This window comes from Hipposideros armiger, unplaced genomic scaffold (genome assembly GCF_001890085.2).
Source record: "Hipposideros armiger isolate ML-2016 unplaced genomic scaffold, ASM189008v1 scaffold_621, whole genome shotgun sequence".
Lineage (NCBI taxonomy): Eukaryota > Metazoa > Chordata > Mammalia > Chiroptera > Hipposideridae > Hipposideros > Hipposideros armiger.
Window position 1 is genome coordinate 95,648 of NW_017731971.1, and position 22,201 is coordinate 117,848.

General features: G+C 46.0%; 1 protein-coding gene across 5 annotated transcripts in view; it reads right to left on the reverse strand.

Annotated features, from left to right (window-relative positions):
• Positions 1-727: 727 nt before the first annotated feature.
• OTUD7B (OTU deubiquitinase 7B) overlaps positions 728-22,201 on the reverse strand; it is an 86,447-nt gene continuing 64,973 nt past the window's right edge. For all 5 annotated transcript variants that reach the window (XM_019625325.1, XM_019625328.1, XM_019625323.1 and 2 more), the window contains 10 exons: positions 19,380-19,568; positions 17,262-17,489; positions 15,544-15,645; positions 14,632-14,759; positions 10,586-10,698; positions 8,836-8,963; positions 8,423-8,572; positions 7,715-7,829; positions 6,662-6,746; positions 728-5,671 (listed from right to left, as the gene is read on the reverse strand). In XM_019625325.1, the coding sequence (XP_019480870.1) occupies positions 4,463-5,671; positions 6,662-6,746; positions 7,715-7,829; positions 8,423-8,572; positions 8,836-8,963; positions 10,586-10,698; positions 14,632-14,759; positions 15,544-15,645; positions 17,262-17,489; positions 19,380-19,568 (2,447 nt within the window). In that variant the 3' untranslated portion in view covers positions 728-4,462. The remainder of the gene's footprint in view (positions 5,672-6,661; positions 6,747-7,714; positions 7,830-8,422; positions 8,573-8,835; positions 8,964-10,585; positions 10,699-14,631; positions 14,760-15,543; positions 15,646-17,261; positions 17,490-19,379; positions 19,569-22,201) is intronic.

Genomic DNA, 22,201 nt, shown 5'->3' on the forward strand with positions numbered 1-22,201 from the left:
CCAGTGGAGGTTTAGGGAGTGAAAGGAAGGGTGGAAAGGCAAGCAAGGGGCTGTATCAGATTTTTCCATTTTCAGAATCCAGGAGTGAAGGCTGCTGGGAGGGGCAGCTGGAGGTGGAGCTGAGTGACTCACAAGCTGAGTCACAGATCCAGTTATAAGTACAGAAAGAGGCCACAGTCCTCCCCACCCACACTCCTGTCTGCCAGCTTCCCTTCCTTTTCCAGGACCCCTTCCCCTCGCGGCCAGTGAAGGGAGGCAGCACCAAGTGTCTACGGGGGACACTTCATAATAAATATTTGGTTAATCAGTTTAAGTACAGGGGGCCAAACACCCTGTGATTTGCTGACTGGTTATCTACCGTGAAAGAGACAGTGCCCGGATGACTCACTGAATCTGCGGCCTGGAGGGAAAAAGAAACTAGAAGAATCTGGGGTGCAGATGATTCCCGGTTAGGAAGGGGCTTCTAAATATGTCTTCTTGCTTGTGGCTGTGTGTCTGGGGCACTGACTCCTTGGAGAAAGAAGAGGACAGAGTCCAGAGTCTGAGTAACTCAGGGACAATCATCTCTGGTTCCTTTATTGGGAAAGAAAAAATGTGACTGGAACCCTGGACATTGGCTGTTTAGGAGTAAGAATGGTAAAAGCTAGGTCCTCAGAAGTCATTCAGAACCAGCTCCATTCTTTTCGGCTCAGTATCACCTCCCAAATACACAATACGAAGTCATTGCTAATTTTTGCTTGTTTTATTGGTCTGTGAGCTTTAGTTTTGCTTGAAAAACTGAGTCAACAAGAGGATACTTCAGTCAGGCCCTGTACAGCACTGTTTATCACCATCACCACTCCGTAAAGAAACGGGATCTTAAAAAAATTTTTTTTATATAATCTTTTTATTTTGATGATAGAATCCAGTATGAGGGGAAAACTTCTGGTTAAATCTTGTGACCCTCAGTTAAACCAGCATAGATGAAGGGAGGAGTTTGGAGGCTTACCCTACAGTGTACTTGTTCCATCAGGGCTGGGGAAAGTCGGCGGACAGGTAGCACTGTCTTATAAGGTGAAATCTCCCCCGTCCAATAAATACCTCAGTAGGCACCCCGATGCCCTGGATTAAAGGAACTAAGTGCACTTATGTAAGCCTGAGAGATGCTATCATCCTCATCTAGGGTTAAGGGGTCTGCCTACCCCCTTCACCCAGACCTCTCCTTAACTAAGGAACTTCTGCTCATTTTGAGTGCACGCGTGTACCACTCTCCTCCCTTCCCCTCTACACAGTAATTGCATGGGCTTGCCTCTTCCACCCCCTCATCTTCCCAAAATACCGCAAACCAACTGGAGTTCATTTCTCAGGCATTATCACTTCACCTCCCCCCCCTCCCATCCCACACAATCTCCTCCCCAATAAGGCAAAACAAACCTTACTCATCTCTATAGAAAAGCATCCATTGACTCAAGGTCCTTAGAATGGAGAGGTTTTTTTTAATGCCTCAATAAAGTTACCTTCCCAAATTAAGAAAAATATTAATTTATTACTTCATAAAAAGCTATAGGGCCTAAGTAAAGCCCTATTTTACCATCCTCACCCCATGGCCACCCCAACCCCCAAGTTTCCACCTTTTTTATTTGAAAAGAAGTCAGAAGAAATTGGGTTTAGTTAATTTATAAATCAAAACAAAAGCAAACATGACACAAGGTTTCCGTTTTTGTTCATTTGTCCTGTTTTTAAAAACAAGAGTTATTAACTAAAATCTAGCAACAGATCAAATCCAAACACAGCAGTCCTGCGGAGAATCAAAACTTTCCTGGTTTTATTCTCTGGGAATACCCCTGGTCTGTGTCCACTCCTATTGGTCCAGGCCAGAATCCTATGATACAGACGATGCCTATGGAACGCGAGGTGAGCTGTGCAAATTCAAGGTGTATGAGCCACCTGTTGTTGGGTGCATATGTTAAGGAACGAAGCTCGAGAGGTGGTGTTCCAACCCCAGAAACAGGGTGAGGTGAGCAAGGCACTCATGTGGGGCACAAAATTGAAGGGGTGTCCAAAACCCAGTAACCAAGATACTATTATTTTAATGCAGTATTTTTTGAAAATCAAAACTAATGTAAAAAAACAAAAAACAAAAAGAAACCCCCACAATGAACAAAGTGTCACAATTTTAAATAGACAGGATCCCGTACTCGCTCAGCTCAGCCTTATTTCCCTCACTCTAATCCCAGTCCTGTTGAATCCTGTCTTTAAAATTTTGGTATTTTGTTCATCACGGATTTTTTTGCATTTTTAAAAATACTGCATTCCAACAGTATTTACCTTGATTACTGAGGTTTCAGGACCCCCCCCCCACCTTAGGTTTTGTACCAGGGGAGTGCTCATCTCATACTAGTCCCAGCCCCCCCCCCCCCAAATATATACATCTTCTCCTTTGGTACCTATCTCCCTTGACCTCGTTGCTTCCTTAAAACCAGTCTATAAAAGCCTAAGGATTCATAGCCATAGGAAATGATTAAATCAACAGACTATCAGCTTTGGAAAATAAGTGACTTTGAAGTTTGTTGAGGAAGGAACCTTTCTAAACTGTGAGCAGTTCCGATAAAGAGGACAGTCTTGGTGGCTTTTGTGACCAAGGGAGAAACAGAATGACAACTTTCCTGATTGGGCAGAAGCAACATATGGCAAACATGAGTCCCCCCAACACGCACACCCAGACCCTGTCTGCCTTAGATCAAATGTGGGGATTACATTCCATGGGGTGGGTTATGAGTACATACCTCCAAAGAGAAATCCAAATACAGGAAAATAGCCCCCGTGAACACCTGGGCTCTTTAAGTACACTTATTCCCCTTCTTCGTATGCACCCAAGAGTGTATACAATTGCATAGTTGATTTTTTTCCCCAGAAAAATAATAAAGAAAAAGGAAAATTGGCCCAGGATAGGTCCTCTGGCTTAAAGCTCTTAAAAATGGTGCTGGCCAGAGTGTAGGCTGTCCAGACTTGTGCTTTGTGCAAAATGCAAAGAACTCCCCTGCTGTGTCCACTCCCACCCCTTGGGGAAGGGGCTGGTCAGGGAAAGGGGGAGATCCAAAGACAGATCAGCTCATCGGGAGTCATCTGTGGTCATAGTTCACTAAAATATATTTCTCTGCCTTTTAATACATTGTCCCAGCCCCTCCCGCATTTTTCAACATCAGTCCTATTATCAAAAATATCTCTTCTTAAAAGTCTTGTTTTTATTTTCATAAACTAACCACAGATTAAGGTCAGCTATGGCTTAACAAAAGAAGCCGGGATGTTCAGTTCATTCTCCAAAACGAGAGAGGAAGGAATCACTTAAATAGGGGGGAAAAATTCATTTTTTAAAATGTTTTTGCTTGCTGGGGTCTTTTTGTTTCTTTTCCTTAAAAAAAAAAAAGGCAAAAAAGTAAGTTGCTTTCTACAGAAATGCAGCAGCAGAGGATGGTAGTGCTCTATTTAGGTTTTTGGTTTTGTTTGAAACAGTCTGGCCGAAGGTCCATCTTCCCACTCCTCCTGAGGCGAGGCGCTCAAACCCCAGTATGTGGTTATTGCTAAGTAGTTAAAAAAAAGTCACCTCTGCACCAATTCACCTGGAGAAAAGTCAACACACACAGCTGCTCTTCTCATCACTCACTCTCTTCCCTTCCCCAGAGGGAACTTTAAAAAAAAAATAAAAATTAAAGTCTTAAAAAAAAAATCACAACCTTCTTAACTTAGTGGAGCTCAGCCCTCAAAAAGGGTGAGGGAAATTTTGATGGGGGCAATTGCTAATCTCTCGAACTAGAACAGATGACAGATGGTGTTCAGAAGGAAACAAAACCTAAGAGGAAAAGGGTTCCCCGTGTAAGTCCTTCCCTTTCCCATCTCAATAAACCAATTTTAACTACCTCCCTCCTAACAGGTACCCATGAGCACACACGATGGCACTGTCTTTCCAGATCCTTAAGGAAGAATTTATCCAACCCTAATTTCTACCTTAATTCAAATCAAGAGTAAGTCTGTCTCATTCCCAGTTTCCCTCCACACTCCCAACTCCACCATGTGCTTTTTTTCCAACCTAAAAGAGCTTTGGTCTGTTTTTCTCTTTTATTGACTGAGAACCCCCTTTGCCTGTTCCTACCCCCGACTTCTGCCCTCCAGCCCCAATCTTCCTGTAGGTCCCAGGATGGACCCAAGGGGTTGTGAGACAGAATCGCCACCTTGCCCCTTGTACCTACTCAGTCCCATCAAGGTAAGATCTGCAAAGGCCCGCCCGGTACAGCCCGAGGCGCCGCCAGCCCTGACCTGCTCTCGCAGGCCTGGCGGCTCTCGAGCGCACACACCCTTCAGAGTTTCTAGCCAGGCTCCCAACACACGTTCCTTCATTTGCCCCGTCAACGTGGGGGCTGGGTCTTGATGAGCCAGTGAGTTGAGCTTCACTCTGTTTCGCCCCCTTGCCCTCCAAGGCCCCCAGTCAGAACCTGTGCACCAGCAGCTCCCCACCCGGTTCCCGTTCCCTCCTCCTCAGTTCTTCCCTGTAACAGCAGGAGCAGAAGTTGTTTGTCTCGGGGTGTCCATAGAAGCTGCAGTTCGGTTGTTTGCATTTGGTCTGGGTGGGGGGCAGCCCCCTGGGCCCTGCGGCCCATCCATCTGGCTCGGGGGGCTCCCGGTAGCCGTTGCTGTAGGCATCAGCCACGCGGAAGGTAGGTGGTAACAGTGCGCCCCTGGGAGCCCCGTCCTTGGAGTGACTGCCGGGCTCCAGAGAAGGGCTGCTGTCCTGAGGGGGATAGGGACGCCCAGGAGGACACTGTCTGGGGTAGGTGGCGTATGGTGGCAGGCTCCCCCCACACGGGCCCCCTGCCAACTGCCTCCGGGGTTCCTGGCAGTGCACCCCACCCCCAGAAGGCCGAGGGATAGTAAAGCCCCCGGGGTAGCCAGCAGAGAATGCCACTGCCTGCGACTCCGCTTGGGGGGCTGGCAGCAGCTCCTCCCCGCCGTCTGGCTCGGGCTTTTTGGCCGGGGGAGGCCCACTCCCCACCCCTCCGTTCATGATCTTCCTCTCGGCCTCCTTCTGCTTCTGCTCGGCCAGGAACCTCTCCTCAGCATCGGAGAGGTAGCGCTGGATCATCTCCTCCTGGTACTGGTGCCGCTGACCCATCTTCAGGGCTCCGACGAAGATGAACTTGCCCTCCCCCTGCATGGCAGTCCTCAGGATGCTCAGGCTTTGCATCACCTCCTGGCTATACCTGCTCCCTCCATTGCCCACCGGCTCGGACGTGGGCTTCTCACACACAGGCCCGTCCCCGGCCGCCTCCTCCTTGCCAGCCTTCCAGCTCTTCAGCGAGCTCTTCTTCTTCTTCTCCAGCGTCTCAGTGCCGCTGCTTGCCCCGGGCCCCGCCCCCAGCCCTCCGGGCTTAGAGCCCTTGCCGGGCATCAGGCCGCCCATGTTCTTCTTGAGCTTGCTGCCCAGGGTTTTGCCAAAGCTGCCCAGCTTGTTGGCCACGGAGTCGGCCCTCTTCTTGTCCTTCTCCCGGTCTCGTCTGGACTTCTCCTTCCGCTTGCTGCCCTCGTTGCTGGTGGAGCTGCTGCCAACTGACTCCTTATCCGACTCCCCAGACTCAGGAGTGGACCGGGCCTCGTCTCCAGCTGAGGCCGTGGGGGACTCGGGCTGGGCCAGGGGAGCCTGGAAGAGACGAGAACTGGGCTGTCAGGTGTCCCACTGGTCTGGGCTGGGGGAGGCCCCCAGGGACACCCCTAGCCCAACCATCCGGCTCATGGGACTCCCCCCACCACTGCTACAGGAATAGCCATGTGGAAGAGGGGGGGTAACACCCCTCCGACCTCCATCCTTGGAGTGACTGCCTAGTTTCAGAGAAGGGCTGCTGTCATGAGGGGGGAAGGGTCACCCAGGAGGGCACTGTCCTTCCCCAGCTCCAGTCAGCTCTCCTGGGGACAAGGGGAAGGTGTGTCTAATATGCAGCATTTATCTCACCCCCCTGCCATCTGCCTGCCCTGTAACAAGGAGATATTAAAATGAAGCCTGCCTCTCTTCTGGAGCGATGAATAACTAACTATACAAGACATGGGCTCTGGGAGAGGAGGGAGAATATTCTACAGACATTAGGATGTTCTTTCTTATAAATGTCCTCATGCCAAATTCTGCCCCAAATCAAGAGCCTTGACCAACCACAACCACCAAGTCTAACCACTCCGTATCCCCTCAGCTATTAGACGTTCAGCGCTGGGACCCGCAGTGTGCCCTGGCTCCTGGGTGTCTGTTCTGTGGGCGACAGGGATGTCCCAGAACCTACGGGATCAGAACTCTTTAAGCTATTCTGTCTCCTCTGGTGCCCAACACAGAGGTCTTTGTATATAGGGCTTGGGACAAATAACAATCTCAAGTTCACCGAAAGTCCAGAAAGCTTCTCTTGAAGAATGTGTCTTAGTACCAGAAGCAGCGCTGGGCTGGAGAGATGTGGAAAATGGGGCACTGACAGGTGAACAGCAGAAAAAAGTGTCCCCTGGAACTTCTCTGACATGGTCCAGTTCTCCCTAACCGTGAACCACAGGCCACCACCCAGACGAGACCCGGAAGGAGAAGTCCACCGGGTCGCCTTGTTCTCCTTGTCACCGAAACGGAGAATGCGCAAGGGGGAGGCGGCCACGTCCTCACCTGGGCACCAGAGGACAGCGGGATCCACTTGACATTCATGTAGCTGTGCAGCAGATGCAGTTTGACCTCTAGGGACAGGATCACACTGTGAAAAGGAGGAAAAAGGATTAGAAACGTACTGTGACCTTGGAAAGCAAAGCAGTGTGATGGTCACATGGGAGGTCGAGTGGGAGAAGGCCGCAGGGCTTGGGACTCACACAGGTTGGGGCTGAATTACAGCTACGCCAATTACTAGGCTTGATGACCTGAGCGAGTCACCTCAACCGCCCTGAAATTCTGCTGGGATTGAAAATGGGCACAGAGAATAATCTAGCCTGTGGGGTTGTTAGGAAGATTAAAAGGATATTTGGAAAGGGCCCAGCAGTATCTGGAAAACAGGAAAAACTAAACATTGTTACTGTTGTAAATATTTAGAAGGAGCTTTTGAAAGTCAGGTGAGCCCTTCCTTAAAAAGCCATAAACTCTGGGTTTTTAAATCAAACCCTCTTAGTTTCAGATCCCAGTTTCAGGAGCCCAAAGATGGAAGTGCTGGGTAAGAAGCATCCATATACTCTTCGTAGAAAGTGTGATGGGGGGAGGGGGGAAGAGGGGCAGGAGGAAGGCTAGACCAGCTTCTGGGAGGCGGGTCGAGGGGTGAGGGAGAACGTGTTTTTCTTGCTGTTTAAATTCCAGAAGGGCAAAAATTTAGAGCAAACTATTTTCATCAACCACTTAAAACCCCTCTCACTTGGGATGGGAAGAGAAGTGCACACTGATTTTCTGATTTGGGGGGATTCAGGGAGCTATCAGTGCAAGAACACTTTTTATGCTGCAAGGAAAGAACAAGTTGAGATCCCAGGGTTCCCATCTCTTTCTTGCACGGAGAAAAAGCAGCACCATGCTGCAAGAGTCCGGGTGCCCGACCTGCCTCCCACCTCTCCATCTTCCCAAAGACACGGGCGCTCGGATGTGAGTGTCCTGCCTCTGAGCCGAGGCCAGGTGCCCGTGAGGCAGGCGCTGTATGTGGAAGAGGTGGCAGCTACACAGCAGATGCGACGGCTATGCCTGCCTCACCTGGCCAATCGGACGTTGTCACTGTCGTCTTTGCCCCACTCCCAGCCCTTCCCAGGGTCCACGGCGAAGTGCAAGGGCAGCAGCTTATGCTCGGAGTCGGTAAGTGGGATCACGGCTGGGAAGGAAAAAAACATGTTATTCAGGAGGCTCCTCGAGGAGAGAGGAGGGCAACGGAACAGACCGGCTTCGCTGACAAGCAGCTGAGTCTGCGCAGGGGTGGCACGGCGGCTGCACTGGCTTCTCAGCTCTTACCTGCGAACTACCCTGCATTAAAAATGAACCGGCTGCTTTTTCTTTTCTACCCAGCATCCAATTTAGACCACTTGTCTCCACGACTCCCCATCAGTCAGTCAACACCCATGCTAGTCTTGCCAGTTAATGTGTGGATTCAGGGAACTCAACGTCACTATTAAGACAAACAGAGTAAAGCCCCATCTGGAAGGTTCTATGACCTTCATACATGAGCTCTGTACTCTAGGACGGAGAGCAGGGAATACAGGCGGCTGTGTTTTTCCCCAAGGCTTTTTTTTTTTTTTTTTTAAATTTTAAAACCCTAGTATATCTTGCAGCTTAGCTAGACAGTATCAACCCTGGCCCGGCTTGCATGTCACGGAATTCTTTCCTCCTATAGTCACTCTCATTTTAGTTTTCCCAAATGAAAACAATGCAGAGTGGAGACACCAGAGACCCTGACACCGCATTCCGCACCTTGTTCCTTGGCGCTCTCCTTCTGCTCCATGGACACAAGTGCAGAAAAGTGGGCCTGATCGTAAGCAAGCACCAGAGGGGAGCGGTGGCACTGGCTGGCTGGGACCTCCAAGGGCAGGTAGATTCCCCCAAAGGGAATAGGGGCGAACGCTGCAGGAAACCACAAAGATTATTAGTAAGGCTCCAGCCTAGTGGGCAATCCCTCCACCCCACTCTGCCAATTGAAACCCCCCTTTCATTCCAACTGCTGCTTAATAATTCTTTCCCAAGAAGCCTCATCTATGAACCCCAGCTGCTTTACTCCTGAGAATTCGGCATTGTCCTAATTTCCCCTTGTCTGTGCTCCTGCCAACTAATGCTTAGCCCACGGCTCTGCAAACGGGGTGCTCAGGGCCCAGTGAGGACTGACTCACCTTCTCCTCCAGAGTCTCTCAGCATGGTGTCTGCCACAACCACGATGGGCCTCCTGAGCACGTGGGCAAGGACGAAGACGTGGAATTCTTCCAGACTCTCATAGACAGGCTCCTCTGAACTCTCCACCCTGGAGGTGCACCAGGGGCGAGAGTAGAAAGGAGAGAAAATAAAAGAAAAGAAAACAAGAGAGCCCTGAAGACCGGCTCTACAAAGAGGAAATAGAGGGCTGGATGTCCTTCCCTGGTTTTCTCCTCCTAAGGCCGCCTCAGGCGTCGCTGATTATCTGACGCTACCTGGGCTGTTTCTACTTCCATTTCAGAGCTGGGGAAGTTCAAGAAGAGATTTGGAGGCTCGGGGGTTAAAGCAGCGGCAGGAATCTGGAGGCGATCCCTCTCTTAATCCCCGTGGTGTTTAATAACCTTCCCCAGTTCTCTTCATCAGTACATAGCTGGGTCACCGCATGCTGCTGACTTCACCCACCACAACCACCCACACGTCACACTCATCGTGGCCTTTCACAAACAACAAAAGAAACACAATTTCCTCCTCTTCTGTTCCCAGCAGTCTAATCAGAAATGTGTGCAGCATTTACTGTTCTTTATCTCTCCCTCCACTGAATCACCTGGCTTGGCCAGCTCCGTCTCCTAGGTCTCTGGCACCTGCCTCCCCCAGCTTGTCTGCCTGTCACCCCCCACTCTTGTCCATACCCACGGCGCTCTCTTTCCTAGATCCCTACAATTGCCTCTAGTCTCCCTCCCTCCACTTCATCATCCATTCTGCTGTCAGCGTACTGAGATACACGAATCTGCTCTGGTCACGTGCACACAGCCCAGCAGCCTTCTGCTCCCCTCAAAGCAATCAGTCAACGCTGGGTGCTTGCGATGAATGCAGATTTCTGGGCCTTACCTCAGTCCAACTGAAGGGAGGAGGTCTAGAAAGCTGCATTTTAAACAATTCTCCCAGATTATTCTTCTGCACAATAATGTTGAGATAGGCTCTAGTTTTTAGGTTTTTATTATACAAAATTGCAAACATATTCAAAACTAGAAAGAATATTGTACTAAACTGTCATGTATCCATCACCCAGCCTCAGCAATGATAAACACGCGGTCAGTCTTGGTTCCCCTAGACCTTGATCTACTTCTCTGTCACAGCCCCCACACCCACCCAACCCACCTGATTATTTTGAAGCAAATCTTAGGCATCGCATCATTTCATCCATAAATATTTCAGTTTGTATCTATCTCTAAAAAGTAATTCCTTTTAAAAAAATATCCACAATACCATTAATATTACACTTTTAATAAGTGAATAATAAAACATGCAGACATTGTTCACCTTTTCCCAACTGTCTTATAAATGCCCGGACATTGAGATTGGCTGATGTGTCTATCAAATGTCTCGAAACCTAGGCTCCCTCTCCCTTTTTATCTTCCTTGCATTTTATTTACTGAGGAAACTGGGTCATTTGCCCTGCAGCTTCCCCCAGCTCTGGAGAGGATACAATTTTAATTCCTTAGCATGGAACAAGAGAAGCCTCAGCACAGCACACACTCTCTGGACTGCATGGCCTCATCTGTCACCGCAGCACGTGCGCTATACTTCAGCAATACCGAGCCACCTGTGTTCCCGTGTTCTGTGCCCTTGCCATGGCTTCTCTCTTTACTTCTAACATCCTCTTAGCACAGAGCTCTCTGGACACTGAGGACTCAGTCGGTTATTCCTGCTCCCCAACTTAGCCACACTTACCCACCACAGTTGGTTCCATTGGTACCCAGATGCATGCGGGGTTCACTTGAGGCCAGTTTGATCAGCTCATTCCATTCCTTCTGCCATTCATCCTCTGTGTACACCAGCCCTGACTATGTGACAGAAAGGCAGGGATAGCAAGCAATTAGAGGCTAGCTCAAGAGGCAACAGCCATTCCACTCACTCACAGAGGTACCTCACTCCCTATTTCTCTTAGCATTTGGGTTATAATTTGTACTACAGAGTCAAGTCTCTCCCTTTTATAGTCAAGATCCATGAACTAGAAGTTTATGATCTCTCTTCCATTTCTTTTTCTTCCATTCTTTCCAACCCATTGCAATCTAGCTTCTGTTTCTGCCCTTCAGCCAAAGCCCCTCACCCTGCACAAAACACCTCAATAACCGACTCCGGCAAAGGACAATGACCTTCTAATTGCCAAATTCAGAGGACTCTCTGGTTCTCAGCTTTCTTAGCCTTCCTGTGGCATTTTATCTCTTTAAACTTTCTTCTCTTTCAGCTTCCACAACACTACTTTCTCCTACCTCTGTGAACTCTGCATCCCAGAAATATACCCCACAAAATTTCTGTGGCAAAGACGTTAGCCGTGGTTCCTTCTGGGCGACCTCATCTACTGCCACAATCTCCTCTACTGCCATCTACATGCTCAGGGCTCTAAACTCTCCCCTCTCCGGCCCAGACTGCCTCTTCATTTCTATAGGCACAGTCAGCTACCTCCTGAAGATCACCACCTGCCCATGACTACCTCAAACTCTACATAGTCAAAACCGAACCCCTACTTCTTCCAAAACTCACTCTTCTTCCTATATTCCTACTTTAGTGAAAGCATGAACGAGCACTTAAAACATCCAAGCTAGAAGCCCAGGAGTTATTGAAGACTCCTCTCCTTTCGCCCACCCTGCACTCAGATGCCTTTAGCCAACAATTATTAATAACTACCGCAGTGAACCCTCAACTGGTTTTACTAATTCCAGTCATACTTCTCCTGATCCATGTTCTACAATGCTACCAGAAAGATTTTTCTAAAAGTAAAACTAATGATGTTTGCTTCCTGCTACAAATTCCTTTAAGAATCATCATTACCTATTAGATCTGGTTCAAATGCCTTTAAGCATAGCATATGAAGTCCACTTCCTGTCCCCTACCCACCTCTCTAGTCTAATGTTATCTAACTGGCGGCACTTCCTTGAAGACACCATGTTGTTTTATGCCTCTCAGCTTCTGTTTAAGCTTCTTGTTCTTTCTGCCTGAAGCGGCCCGCTCCCTATCCACCTGGTGAACAGTTTCTCAGCTGTCAGGAGAGAATGCAAGCAAGTATCACTCCTCCATGAAACCTTTTAAATCTCCCTGGTCCTCAACCACTCCTGCTTGTGTGTCCTCCTCCTCAGCTGTCACACAGAATCCTATCACAAAAGTCAGGCCCTGTTACTTTGTTGCAATTATGTATTTACATGTCCATGGCCTTCTGCTACCCTTAAGGGCCTGGACCAAGTTTTCTGCAACATGCCCCGTGCCTACTATGTGATCAGTAATCAATAAGTACATGCTGAGTGACACTAATTTTAATCAAAGGAACAGAAGTGGTACACATGACCTAAAACTCTCACATTGGCTTTAGGATGTCTAGGATTTAGGAAATGAGTCTACCTTATTATATGTGGCTTACATTAGTATTAAAATGAGTTCATACTGCTTAACACACACACACTGACAGAGGAACAAGAGTCAAAATGGAAACATGGGGGTATCAGGAACAAATTTAACAGGAATTAGAGCCGTTGTGAGCGCATTTGACTTTAATTTTTAAAAAAATGACAAAGCTCTTTTCAGTTTCTGAAACACTAACACAAATTTTTTTCAATTCAAAAATAATAAGGACACCACAGGTTATATTCCCATGGGATGCTCTGGTCACTGCTATATGGTCAGTGATGCAGGAAATGTCACTTCCTCTTACCTATTTCGGCTTCCCGTTTTTATACACAGCCACTAGGTGGCGGAACGTTCTAGCCTGAAAAAGTTTACTGGGTTTTATTTACCACCAATTTCAACACAAAACAAGGAGGTCCGGGAAATCAAACTCGTTTTAGTATGATGTTTGGTGCTGGCTAAAAGAAGCCCACCGGTCCATCACCTTCCCCCCTTGCCCCCTTACTCTCAAGGTCTGAGTGGTCTGAGCTACTAAACAATTATCTGGCCACATTTCTAGTACAGAACTTACGAGTGCCCAGCAAAAGGAGTGAAAAGATGGCTCGTTTGACAGCCACTATTCTCTATGGATGTATTTCCACGTGGACTTTGAGAGGGATAGGTGGCTGACCAAGAATAGAACTCGGCGATTTCTGGGTCTCCTGGCTAAATACCACTATCATCTAACCCCACATTTAAAATAATAACTATTAACAGCTCAAAAGCTGGACTTGGACACACCTATTCTCTGACGGTTGTGTCACTTCTACTTACTAGCCAGCAGGCTCAGGTTTGGCCTTGTTTTGTCTATGGATTGGTCAAATCTAAGGCTCAGGTATGGTGTGAATCCAACAGTGAAGAAGGCAAGATTCTGGGCTGGCTCTGGCTCAGGCCAAAGCAGCTCTCCCTCCACAAGGTCCAGCTACGCTCAGCAGGGAGCCATAGGGTTTGGTGGTATAAAGCACGTGCTGTTTACTGGGCTCTGCCCCTGTGCATTCATTTCCCTCAGGAACCTTCCAGGGCAGATGGGCTGATCAAAAACAGGGTTCTGATCTTAATATCATCTGAGGTTTAACAATAGGTTCTTTGTTTTTGAGAAAGAAACATAACACATCCTACTTACATATTTAAATTTTTCAGGACACAAAATTCTAATAACTAAAAAAAAAAATCTCTTAGTTCTATATAATGGCCAGTTATGATAGAGCAATAAAAGGAGAAAAGAAAGAAGATGGAAAGAAAAAGGAAAGTTTCGGAAGAGATGTTTCCATATTCATACCAGAAACACCCAGCCATATACACGACAAAAAAAATAAATATACCTGAAGAACAGGAAATAAACATGGAAGACAGAGAACCAGGGGAAAAAGAAATAGGGAGACCCACTGTCTTTATGTCAATATCTAACTCGTTACTATAGGGAAGGGGTGGGCAAGCTTTTTCTGTAAAGAGCCCGATGGTGAATCTTTTTAGCCTTTGCAGGCCATATGCATCGACTCAATCCGTAGCAGGAAAGCATTTACATAAATGTACACATGTAAATGAATGGGTGGGGCTGTGTTCCAATACAACTTTTTTTTTAATCTTAAAATATTGAAAAGACATTTAATAAAATTCTCAATATAAAAAGTGAGCATTAAAATATAAAGTAAACCCATAGGTATTAGATGATGCATTCTCCTTTAAACCGATTTTACAGATGATAATACAACGTTTTTTAACGAACACAGTTGGTGGGATTTGGCTCACAGGCCATCGTTTGCCCAACCCCTGTCATGGGGATGTAAAGTACAAAGAGTCCATTGTTTCTTTCTTATACAAAAACAGCTTCAACATTTGCTAAACCCCTGAGAGGTACCATTCAAATTCAATTTAACAGACATGGTTTTGAATTTTTGAAACAACTATTTGAAAAATAAATGGTATATACCATTTCCCCCCCAAAATTTTAAGCATTTATATTTCTACATGGGCTGAAAACATAAGTCTTTAGAAATTGGTCTGGCCTTAATATAAGCAAAAAAATCAAAACAATACAAAAATCCTATGGACTCGCCGAGCCTCATTTTGCAAAAGCTTGCCACTGAAGGCTTACTGAGCACCTATCAGGTGACAAGCACAGTTACGATATCTCCTCTGTAGGTCTCAGCTTCCCCACAAGTTCTCATGTCTAGAACAGAAGGCATGTACCCTTCTGATAAATGGTATTGTCTGCATTTTCTACAAATTCCAGAATTACGAGAGGAGTATCATTGAACTAGGCACCTGCAGACACTTCCTACTGGCAGGTACTGGGCATTTCTGCTGGGTAACAAGGTCCCCCACCGAAGCCCCCTCACCTCTTTATTCTGCTGCGTTTGCTGCCACCTCCAGCGCCGTTTTAATGCTTCCTTCTCGGCTCCCTTCTCCATCAGTGCATACAAAGCTTTCCGCAGCATCAAGTCCCGATCATGGAAGCCCCACATCCCTGCGGAAAGAAAACAATGGTAAGGCACCTTACCTTGACTCACCTCCGCTTTTTAGTTATGATACACAGACCCTGGCATGAAGGAAGTCAGGCTGAAGCCCAAGTTCAAAGAAACCCGTCTATGACTTAGGGGAAGGTACTTAATCAAGAAAGAAAAGATGCTCCTACTCTGGCGGTTCAGAAACGTTGAGGACTTGAAAGTGGGGGTATACCACATCCTACAAACTCCTGACAGAGGCCCTTACTCCTGACGCAAGACTAACAAACTAAAATGGAGTAGCAGCACATAAGATAGATCTGGCACATGTAATCAGCATCAAAGCTTGAGGAATGGTTGGAAAATGGGGACTTTTTTTAAAGCTAAGGCAAATAATATACTGAACTATAAATAGTTTTTATAATTCGAAGTAAACAAGTCTCACAAGGGACTGATGAAAATATATCTGTTTTATATACCAAAAGAATAAATATTCAGTAGAATGATCCACACACACAGAGCTATATGCTGCTTGCTTCCGGCTGCTCATGACTTCTGGGGGTCAGCTCTCAGAGCGGGACCCACGGTCAATTTGTGTTCTCCATACGATCTCTGAACAACACTGAAAAACCAAGCAGGATTCTCTGCTTTCTCCTCCTGTGCGCGCATGCACACACACATGACCTTGTTCTGAACCATCACTTCTGCTAAGATCAAGGTTGGCTGGATCAAGGCCTGTACATGAGATTTAACTCTATCAATTCCTTTCTATGAGGGAACGGGATGGGGGCCACTTTCCAGACTCACCAAGAGACGCTGCATGCAGGAGGCAGTTTCCATCTCCAGTAGTTGCCAAAGGAAGCAGCCTCTGACAGGTGGGGTCCACGCTCACCCACCAGTTCAACCGTCCTGCAGAAACAGGAGGAAAAGAAGAGCAGGTTACCCATAAAAAGCCCTTTCCACTTCCCTGTTTTGAAAACAGACTCGAAATCTGCCTCCTCTAGGAAGCCTACCAGAAGAAAACCATCACGCTGTTATTACTCTTTGTACCTTCTTCACTTATATCTGGTCAATCAGAATCTGCTGAGCACAACTGGTTAGATCAGGGATTCTTAAGTGGGGACAGTTTTGTCCCCAAGGGTATATTTGGCAAGGTCTCGAAATGTTTGGTTGTCATAACTGGTGGAGGAATGCTACTGGCATCTAGTGGGTAGAGGCCAGGGAGGCTCTAAACACAATATAAAGCACAAAGCAGCTCATACAAGAAAGAATTGTCTGGTCTTAAATGTTAACAGTGCTAAGGTTGAGCAACGCTGGGTGAGAGGATGAGGCCAAGGTCATAGGCTGAAATCTCTATTGTCTCCTTAGTCTGTCTGATTCCTTCACTCGGGTCAGGAAGATGAGTAAATATTGTAGCTACAGAGCTGAGCATGAACGAATCCACCAACACTAAAAGAAAAACCACCTCAGGTAAATATTCAAAGTGTCATGCAAGTACCATTTGCAAATATGACAGTTAGCATGTCAGCATGTATGTGGTATGATTTCAATGACACGAGCAGTAAGACAGTACACAGAATATCCAGAAGACAAGTCTCGGTTTTGTGGAGTCACCCCACAATGGCCAACCCATTATTTACACGAGGAAAATATTTCAAGGATGATGCTTCAAAGTTTTTCTGAATTACTGAAAAGTCTACAGAAAGAAAAACTGGCCTATAATCTTGCCAGATAACTTGCCAACTTTAAAAAAATTACGAATCAGGGGCTGGCCGAGTGGCTCAGTTGGTTAAGAGCTTGCTCAAGAGTGCGAGCTCTGAGCAACAGGGTTGCCAGTTTGATTCCCACATGGGCCCGAGCTGAGTTGCCACTGAACTGGCAGGATGGCTCAGCTAAAAAAAAAAAAAATATATGAATCGATGCACGTGCTTAGAAGGGTACAAAATGAAAAATACTTCCTTTTCATGCCCCACCCCTCATCCCCTAGGTCCTTCCATGGGAGTATTTTTAATACTGACTAGCTTTCCCAGAATGCCCAGCTACCTCATCCCATCATATTAACAAACTTCAACAATAATTTAAGACAAACACAATTATAAAGGTAAAGAAATCTTTTGGGAAAAGTTCATATGAATAAATGTGACTTAGATTAATCACCACTGTGCACTGTCTACAGCCCTGGTTCTTTCTGTGCACAGGGGTGTCCCAGAGCCAATTGTAATTCATTTGTATTTTTTTCATGTATTGATTTTTAGGTATTGATTCCTAGGCCTTTCACATGTATCTCTATCTGGTTTCCCTTCCGTGAAATAGGACATTTCCAGAGGAGACTGTCTAATTTGTGTTTTTTCTTTAACTTGAAGAGGCGCCTACCTCAGTGCATGTTTATCTGCCTGACTGCTGGCCTTGACCGTGTCAGGTCACACACTTAGACTGGAAGCTGCTGGTCCAGGCCAGCCTGGCCGTGTGGCTGCCTACACGTGGAGATCACGGGGAAGAGCATGAGAAAGGAAGCACTCACTGACCTGCCTGCTCCAAGGCGACCAGCATGGACTGTTCAATGAGGTCTCTCTCTATGAAACTGCGGAAGTCTTCATTGTACACAGTGAGGTCTGGAAGCTGGAAGGCACAGATGGGCATTTCCAGGGGGTGCTCACTGCTCCCCCCACCCCCACCATTGGAGGAGACATGGGAGCGGGCCAGGGAAACAATGCTGGAGCTGGCGTGGGAGATGCCCCTAGACAGGCGTTTTTCTGCAATGAGAAATGGAGTCACCTTAGAACATACACAGCTCACTCAGAGAACTTTCCACTCATGCAGTGGAAAGGTTTCCAGTCAGGGGAAAACTGCATTTCGCTGGCTACTAAATTTCACAACCCTCTTTCTCAAGCCAAATACAATTGGAGAAATATAGAAAGTGGCATTTTTGCAAGCACTCCCATTAGCACCAAATATACAGTCCTCTTTCTACCCTTTCTGGAATTTGCCTGAACTTCTTTTCCCCATGACTGTCTTTTTCCACTTGGTTTCCCAATATAATAGGGACCCATTCATTTGGAGCTTAGTCATTGTTTAGTGGAAGGAAGAGAATAAGGGAAATGGGGCTTCATTTGGCTAGATCGACTCGAATAATCTCGCCGATAATTTTCAGGGTCTTAGAGAATGTAGAAAAGGGTTTCCATTACAGGAAATTAATGACAAATCTTAAACATTCAGGAACTTTCTTACCTACCATCAATGTCATTTATTTCTATTATTTACTATAACTTTTCTTGACACTCATGTTTATCAGAAATTTATAGGGACAGTCGATTCTCACTTAACATGCTACAGAGGAAGACAGTAATGTAGATGGTGCCCCAAATTATTTCATTTATTTTGAATACATGGCACTTGCAATTCGCCAGCAGACAGATATCCCATTGTGATCATAATTTGCTCAGTGAAGTATTACAATTCATTTGCATGGCTTGAGTTATATAAACATTACCAAAGGAGATAAAAATCGTGCTGAGTAGCAGTCGGCAGCTGCAAGGCGACAGGTAGCAGCTCTTACCCGAATATTTGCTAGAGATGATGCACAAGGTAAGCCAAGAGTTGTCTAAAGTTATTTTATAGTGATGTTATTTTTCAAACTCTTTTTTTGGTATTTAAAAAGTACCACATGCCCATGGTGAAAAATCAAAATACCACCAAAAGGTACAAAAGTGTTACAAAGAAATTTCCCTCTCATTCAAATTTCCTGATCCCTTCCCCAGAGGCAACCTTTTGTATCCTTCTAGAAGTTTTGATGCACACAGAAGCACATATAGCTTTTCAAATCAGTTTTAAAAGTCTAAACAGGAGGATACTATATACAATATACTGTATCTTACCTTTCTTGATAGATTCTTTAGAGATTTTTCCAAAATGGTACATCAAGTTCTACCTAATTCTTTCTAATGGCTACAGAGGATTCCAGAAGATTCCACATTATGGATGACTACAATTTATTTAAATGCTCCTCTACTAACAGACATTAAAAGTCGTTTTCAAGATTTAACTTTCAAGTTGTACTCTATATATATGTATGTGTCTATTTATGTGTGTATTGATTTACTTAAAGGGTATACACTGGGGGTGACAAAAAAATGTATACACATGACATGTATTCATCTTTTGTTATCGGTATATATTGAGTATTACAATTTTTTGTAATTGAGTAATACAGTTTTTTCTTTCTTAAAATATGTATACATTTTTTTGGCACTCTCTGTATATAACACGTACATACACATAGGGTATAATGAGTCAGGGTAGATTTGCATTTTTAAGTTTTGGTAGATATTGACAAATTTTAACAAAATGGCCTCCGATGAGGTAGATGGTGGTGACTCTTTGACTTCTATCTTTATGTGTACCTCATCTCAACAATTAGATTGTACCTTCCTTCCTCTCTTTTTTCACAGTACCTGAAGGCCTTTATACAGGATACACTCAACATGCAGAGCGACAGTGAGAGGCTCCAGCACCCGGACAAACTGAGGCCGCCTCTGACCAGTTTGACTGGGAAGAATGGGGAGGAATGGAACCATCTCCGAAAGGTCACTCCCCGCCCTTCCTTTCTACTCGGTGTTCAAAACACCCCTCCGTTACCCCAGTACCTTGAACGATGTCATCCTGCCGCTGTAGGGTGGGTCGGGGCGGGCGAGTAGACTCTCTATCAGAAAACCCTTTTTCAGGGATCCGGGAGCCACCACTCCCTTCGCTAAAGGGTGGGGGTAGGTTCCCAGCATGGACTTGACGCAGCTGTTCAAAGTCATTGAGGGCGGCATTCACATCCCAGTTCTTTCCTGTCAGGAGACGAAGCAAAAAGTGAATTGGGGACTCGGGGTACAGGGAAACTGAGGAAAGGCACAGAACGGTCACTCGAACCAGCCTATCAAAACTAGCAAGCATATACTCATGCATACTTCAGTCATTCTCCTCTCCTTACCCTGCTTTAATTTGCCTCCTAACACTTCAATCTGAACTATCACACTTTATTTACGTGTCTAGTTCCTAAGTAAGCTCCAGGAGCGTAGAGACTTTTCTGTCCTGAAAGGGCCCTTGGAGACCTGGTAACCTCATTTCACAGATAAAGGGAATGGAGCTTAAAGAAATAGAGTGACTTGCCCAAGGTCACAGCTGATGTGCACCAGAACACAGCCGGACTCAGGCCTAGATCTCCTAATTCTGAGAGCCAGAGAATTCTTAGCCTAGATGTGCTCTGGGGTGTCCTAAACCACCTGAAATTGTACACAAAGGTAGAGGTATGTGCATTTTCCTAAAGAAAGAGCTAACAGCTGTCATCATGATTATCAAAGGGAATTAACTCCTCAGATTTAAGAATCCACTCTACTGAGGAAAAGACCCTACATGATAGATTCCTCATAATGGATTTTTCCGTTGCTGTCTCCTAATGTCCTACATAATTGTTCATACTTCTTTCTGTTCTATTCCATCTGCTACCATCTTCATTCAATTCCTACCACCTCCAATCCACTCTAAAGGATCCCATGAGATGACTCTTTCTAAAGTACAGTTCTGATCATGTAAAACCTTTAAAGGCTTACCACTGTCTGTGGAATAAAGCCTAGGCTCCTTTGTGTGACAGTCAAGGCTTTCTACGGGCCTGGCCTACTTTTCTAGCCTTTTCTCTGTGCTTCCATTTCCCTGGCTATGAAAGTGAAGATGATACCACATTGGGTTATTATGAAGATGAAATGAATTGAAAGCACTTAGAACAGTGCTTGGCACATAGAAAGCATATTATATGTATTTCATGCTGTTGCTGTTATGTTTCTTATTATTGTAATTCTCCAGTTAAGCTGTGTTAACCATCCATGTCTGATGAATTTACTTCTGAACCCTTACATTCACCATTTGTTCCAACTCCCTCTGCTCACCCTGCTTTGGTCAAACGGCCTCTGCTGTTCCTGGAACATAAGATTGCTCCCACCTATGGCCTTTCCACCCTGTTCCCAGTATATATACACAGACAGCTCATCTCCTCCAGGTATTTACTCAAATGTCACATTTTTAAGAAGGCCTACCCTCACCACCCAATTAAAAATTACAACCTCGTCATTCCCATAGCACTTTACAATGTATTTGGTTATCATGTTTACCGTTTACTGATATCTCTCCCACTAGAACATAAGGGCAGAGGTTTTTGTTTGTTTTGTTCAAGTATCTAGAACCTAGCACATAGTAGGTACTCCATAAATACTTGTTGAAGAATGGAGGACTTTCGTCCTGAATCAATGAGTGAGTGAATGACATCTGTCTTGAGCACTGGATCTGTATTTCCAACTGCCTGCTAAGCTCCTTAAAATCAGGTCCCCCTAATAATCAACGTGTCCGAAACTAATGTCCCCCATCTTCCCTCCTAAAACTTGCTGGAAATCAGCAATGGCATCACCATCCCGCCGGGCCAGAAACTTCAGTCATCTCCAGTTCCTCTCTATTCCTCAGACCCCACTCCTCCTCTTCCCTCACTATGCAGTCAGTCTTCAGGTTGTCTGTACCACCCCCACCCCCAAAACATCTCTCAATTTATTCTTCATTTCTATCTCTATTGTCACTGCCCTAATTCAGGTCCTCATAACCTTGACCTGGTCTTTGGTCTTTTTGAGAGGCTCTCTAGTCCCTCTACTCCTTACCTCTACCCTCTCTAATTTGGTCTTTATACTACAACCAGAGTTAAAAAAAAACTTTCTTTTTTTGTTTGTTTTTTTGTTGTTTTTTTTGTGGAGGGCAGTGTCACTGGCTCTCACATGTGGGATCCAAACCGGGGCCCTCTGGTGTCCCAAGCCAGTTCTTAACCATCGCGCCACTCGGCCGGCCCCCAAAAAAACTTTTTTAAAAGATTTTATTGGGGAATTGGGGAAGGGGAACAGCCAAGTTGTCCTTCAATCTTAGTTGTGGAGAGTGCAGCTAGCTCAGCTCCAAGTCCAGTTGCCATCTGGCCACCCGCCAGCAGCTCCCAGCCACTCAGCTCAGGGTGCCGTGTTCAATCTTAGTTGCGGGTGGGTGTAGCCCACCATCCCATGCAGGAGTCAAACCGGAAACCTTGTTGTTAGGAGTACGTGCTCTCACCAGCTGAGCCATCCTGCCACCTGTTGGCCGCTCAGCTCAAGCGCAGCTCACTGGCCCATGTGGGAATCGAACCGGCGACCGTGTTGCTCAGAGCTCACGCATTTAACCAACTGAGCCACTCAGCTAGCCCCAGAGTTAAATTTTAAAAGAAAAAGTAAGAGACAGAGAGAAAATGATAATCAGGTCTTTTGAGTTCCCCATCTTAAGTCCATCCACTTCTCACTCTAGTGCTTCTATTGTGATCCAGGTCACCACCATCTCTCATCTGAACTATGGCAATATATATATATTTTTTTTAGCTGAGCCATCCTGCCACCTGTTGGCAGCTCAGCGGCTGCTCAGCTCG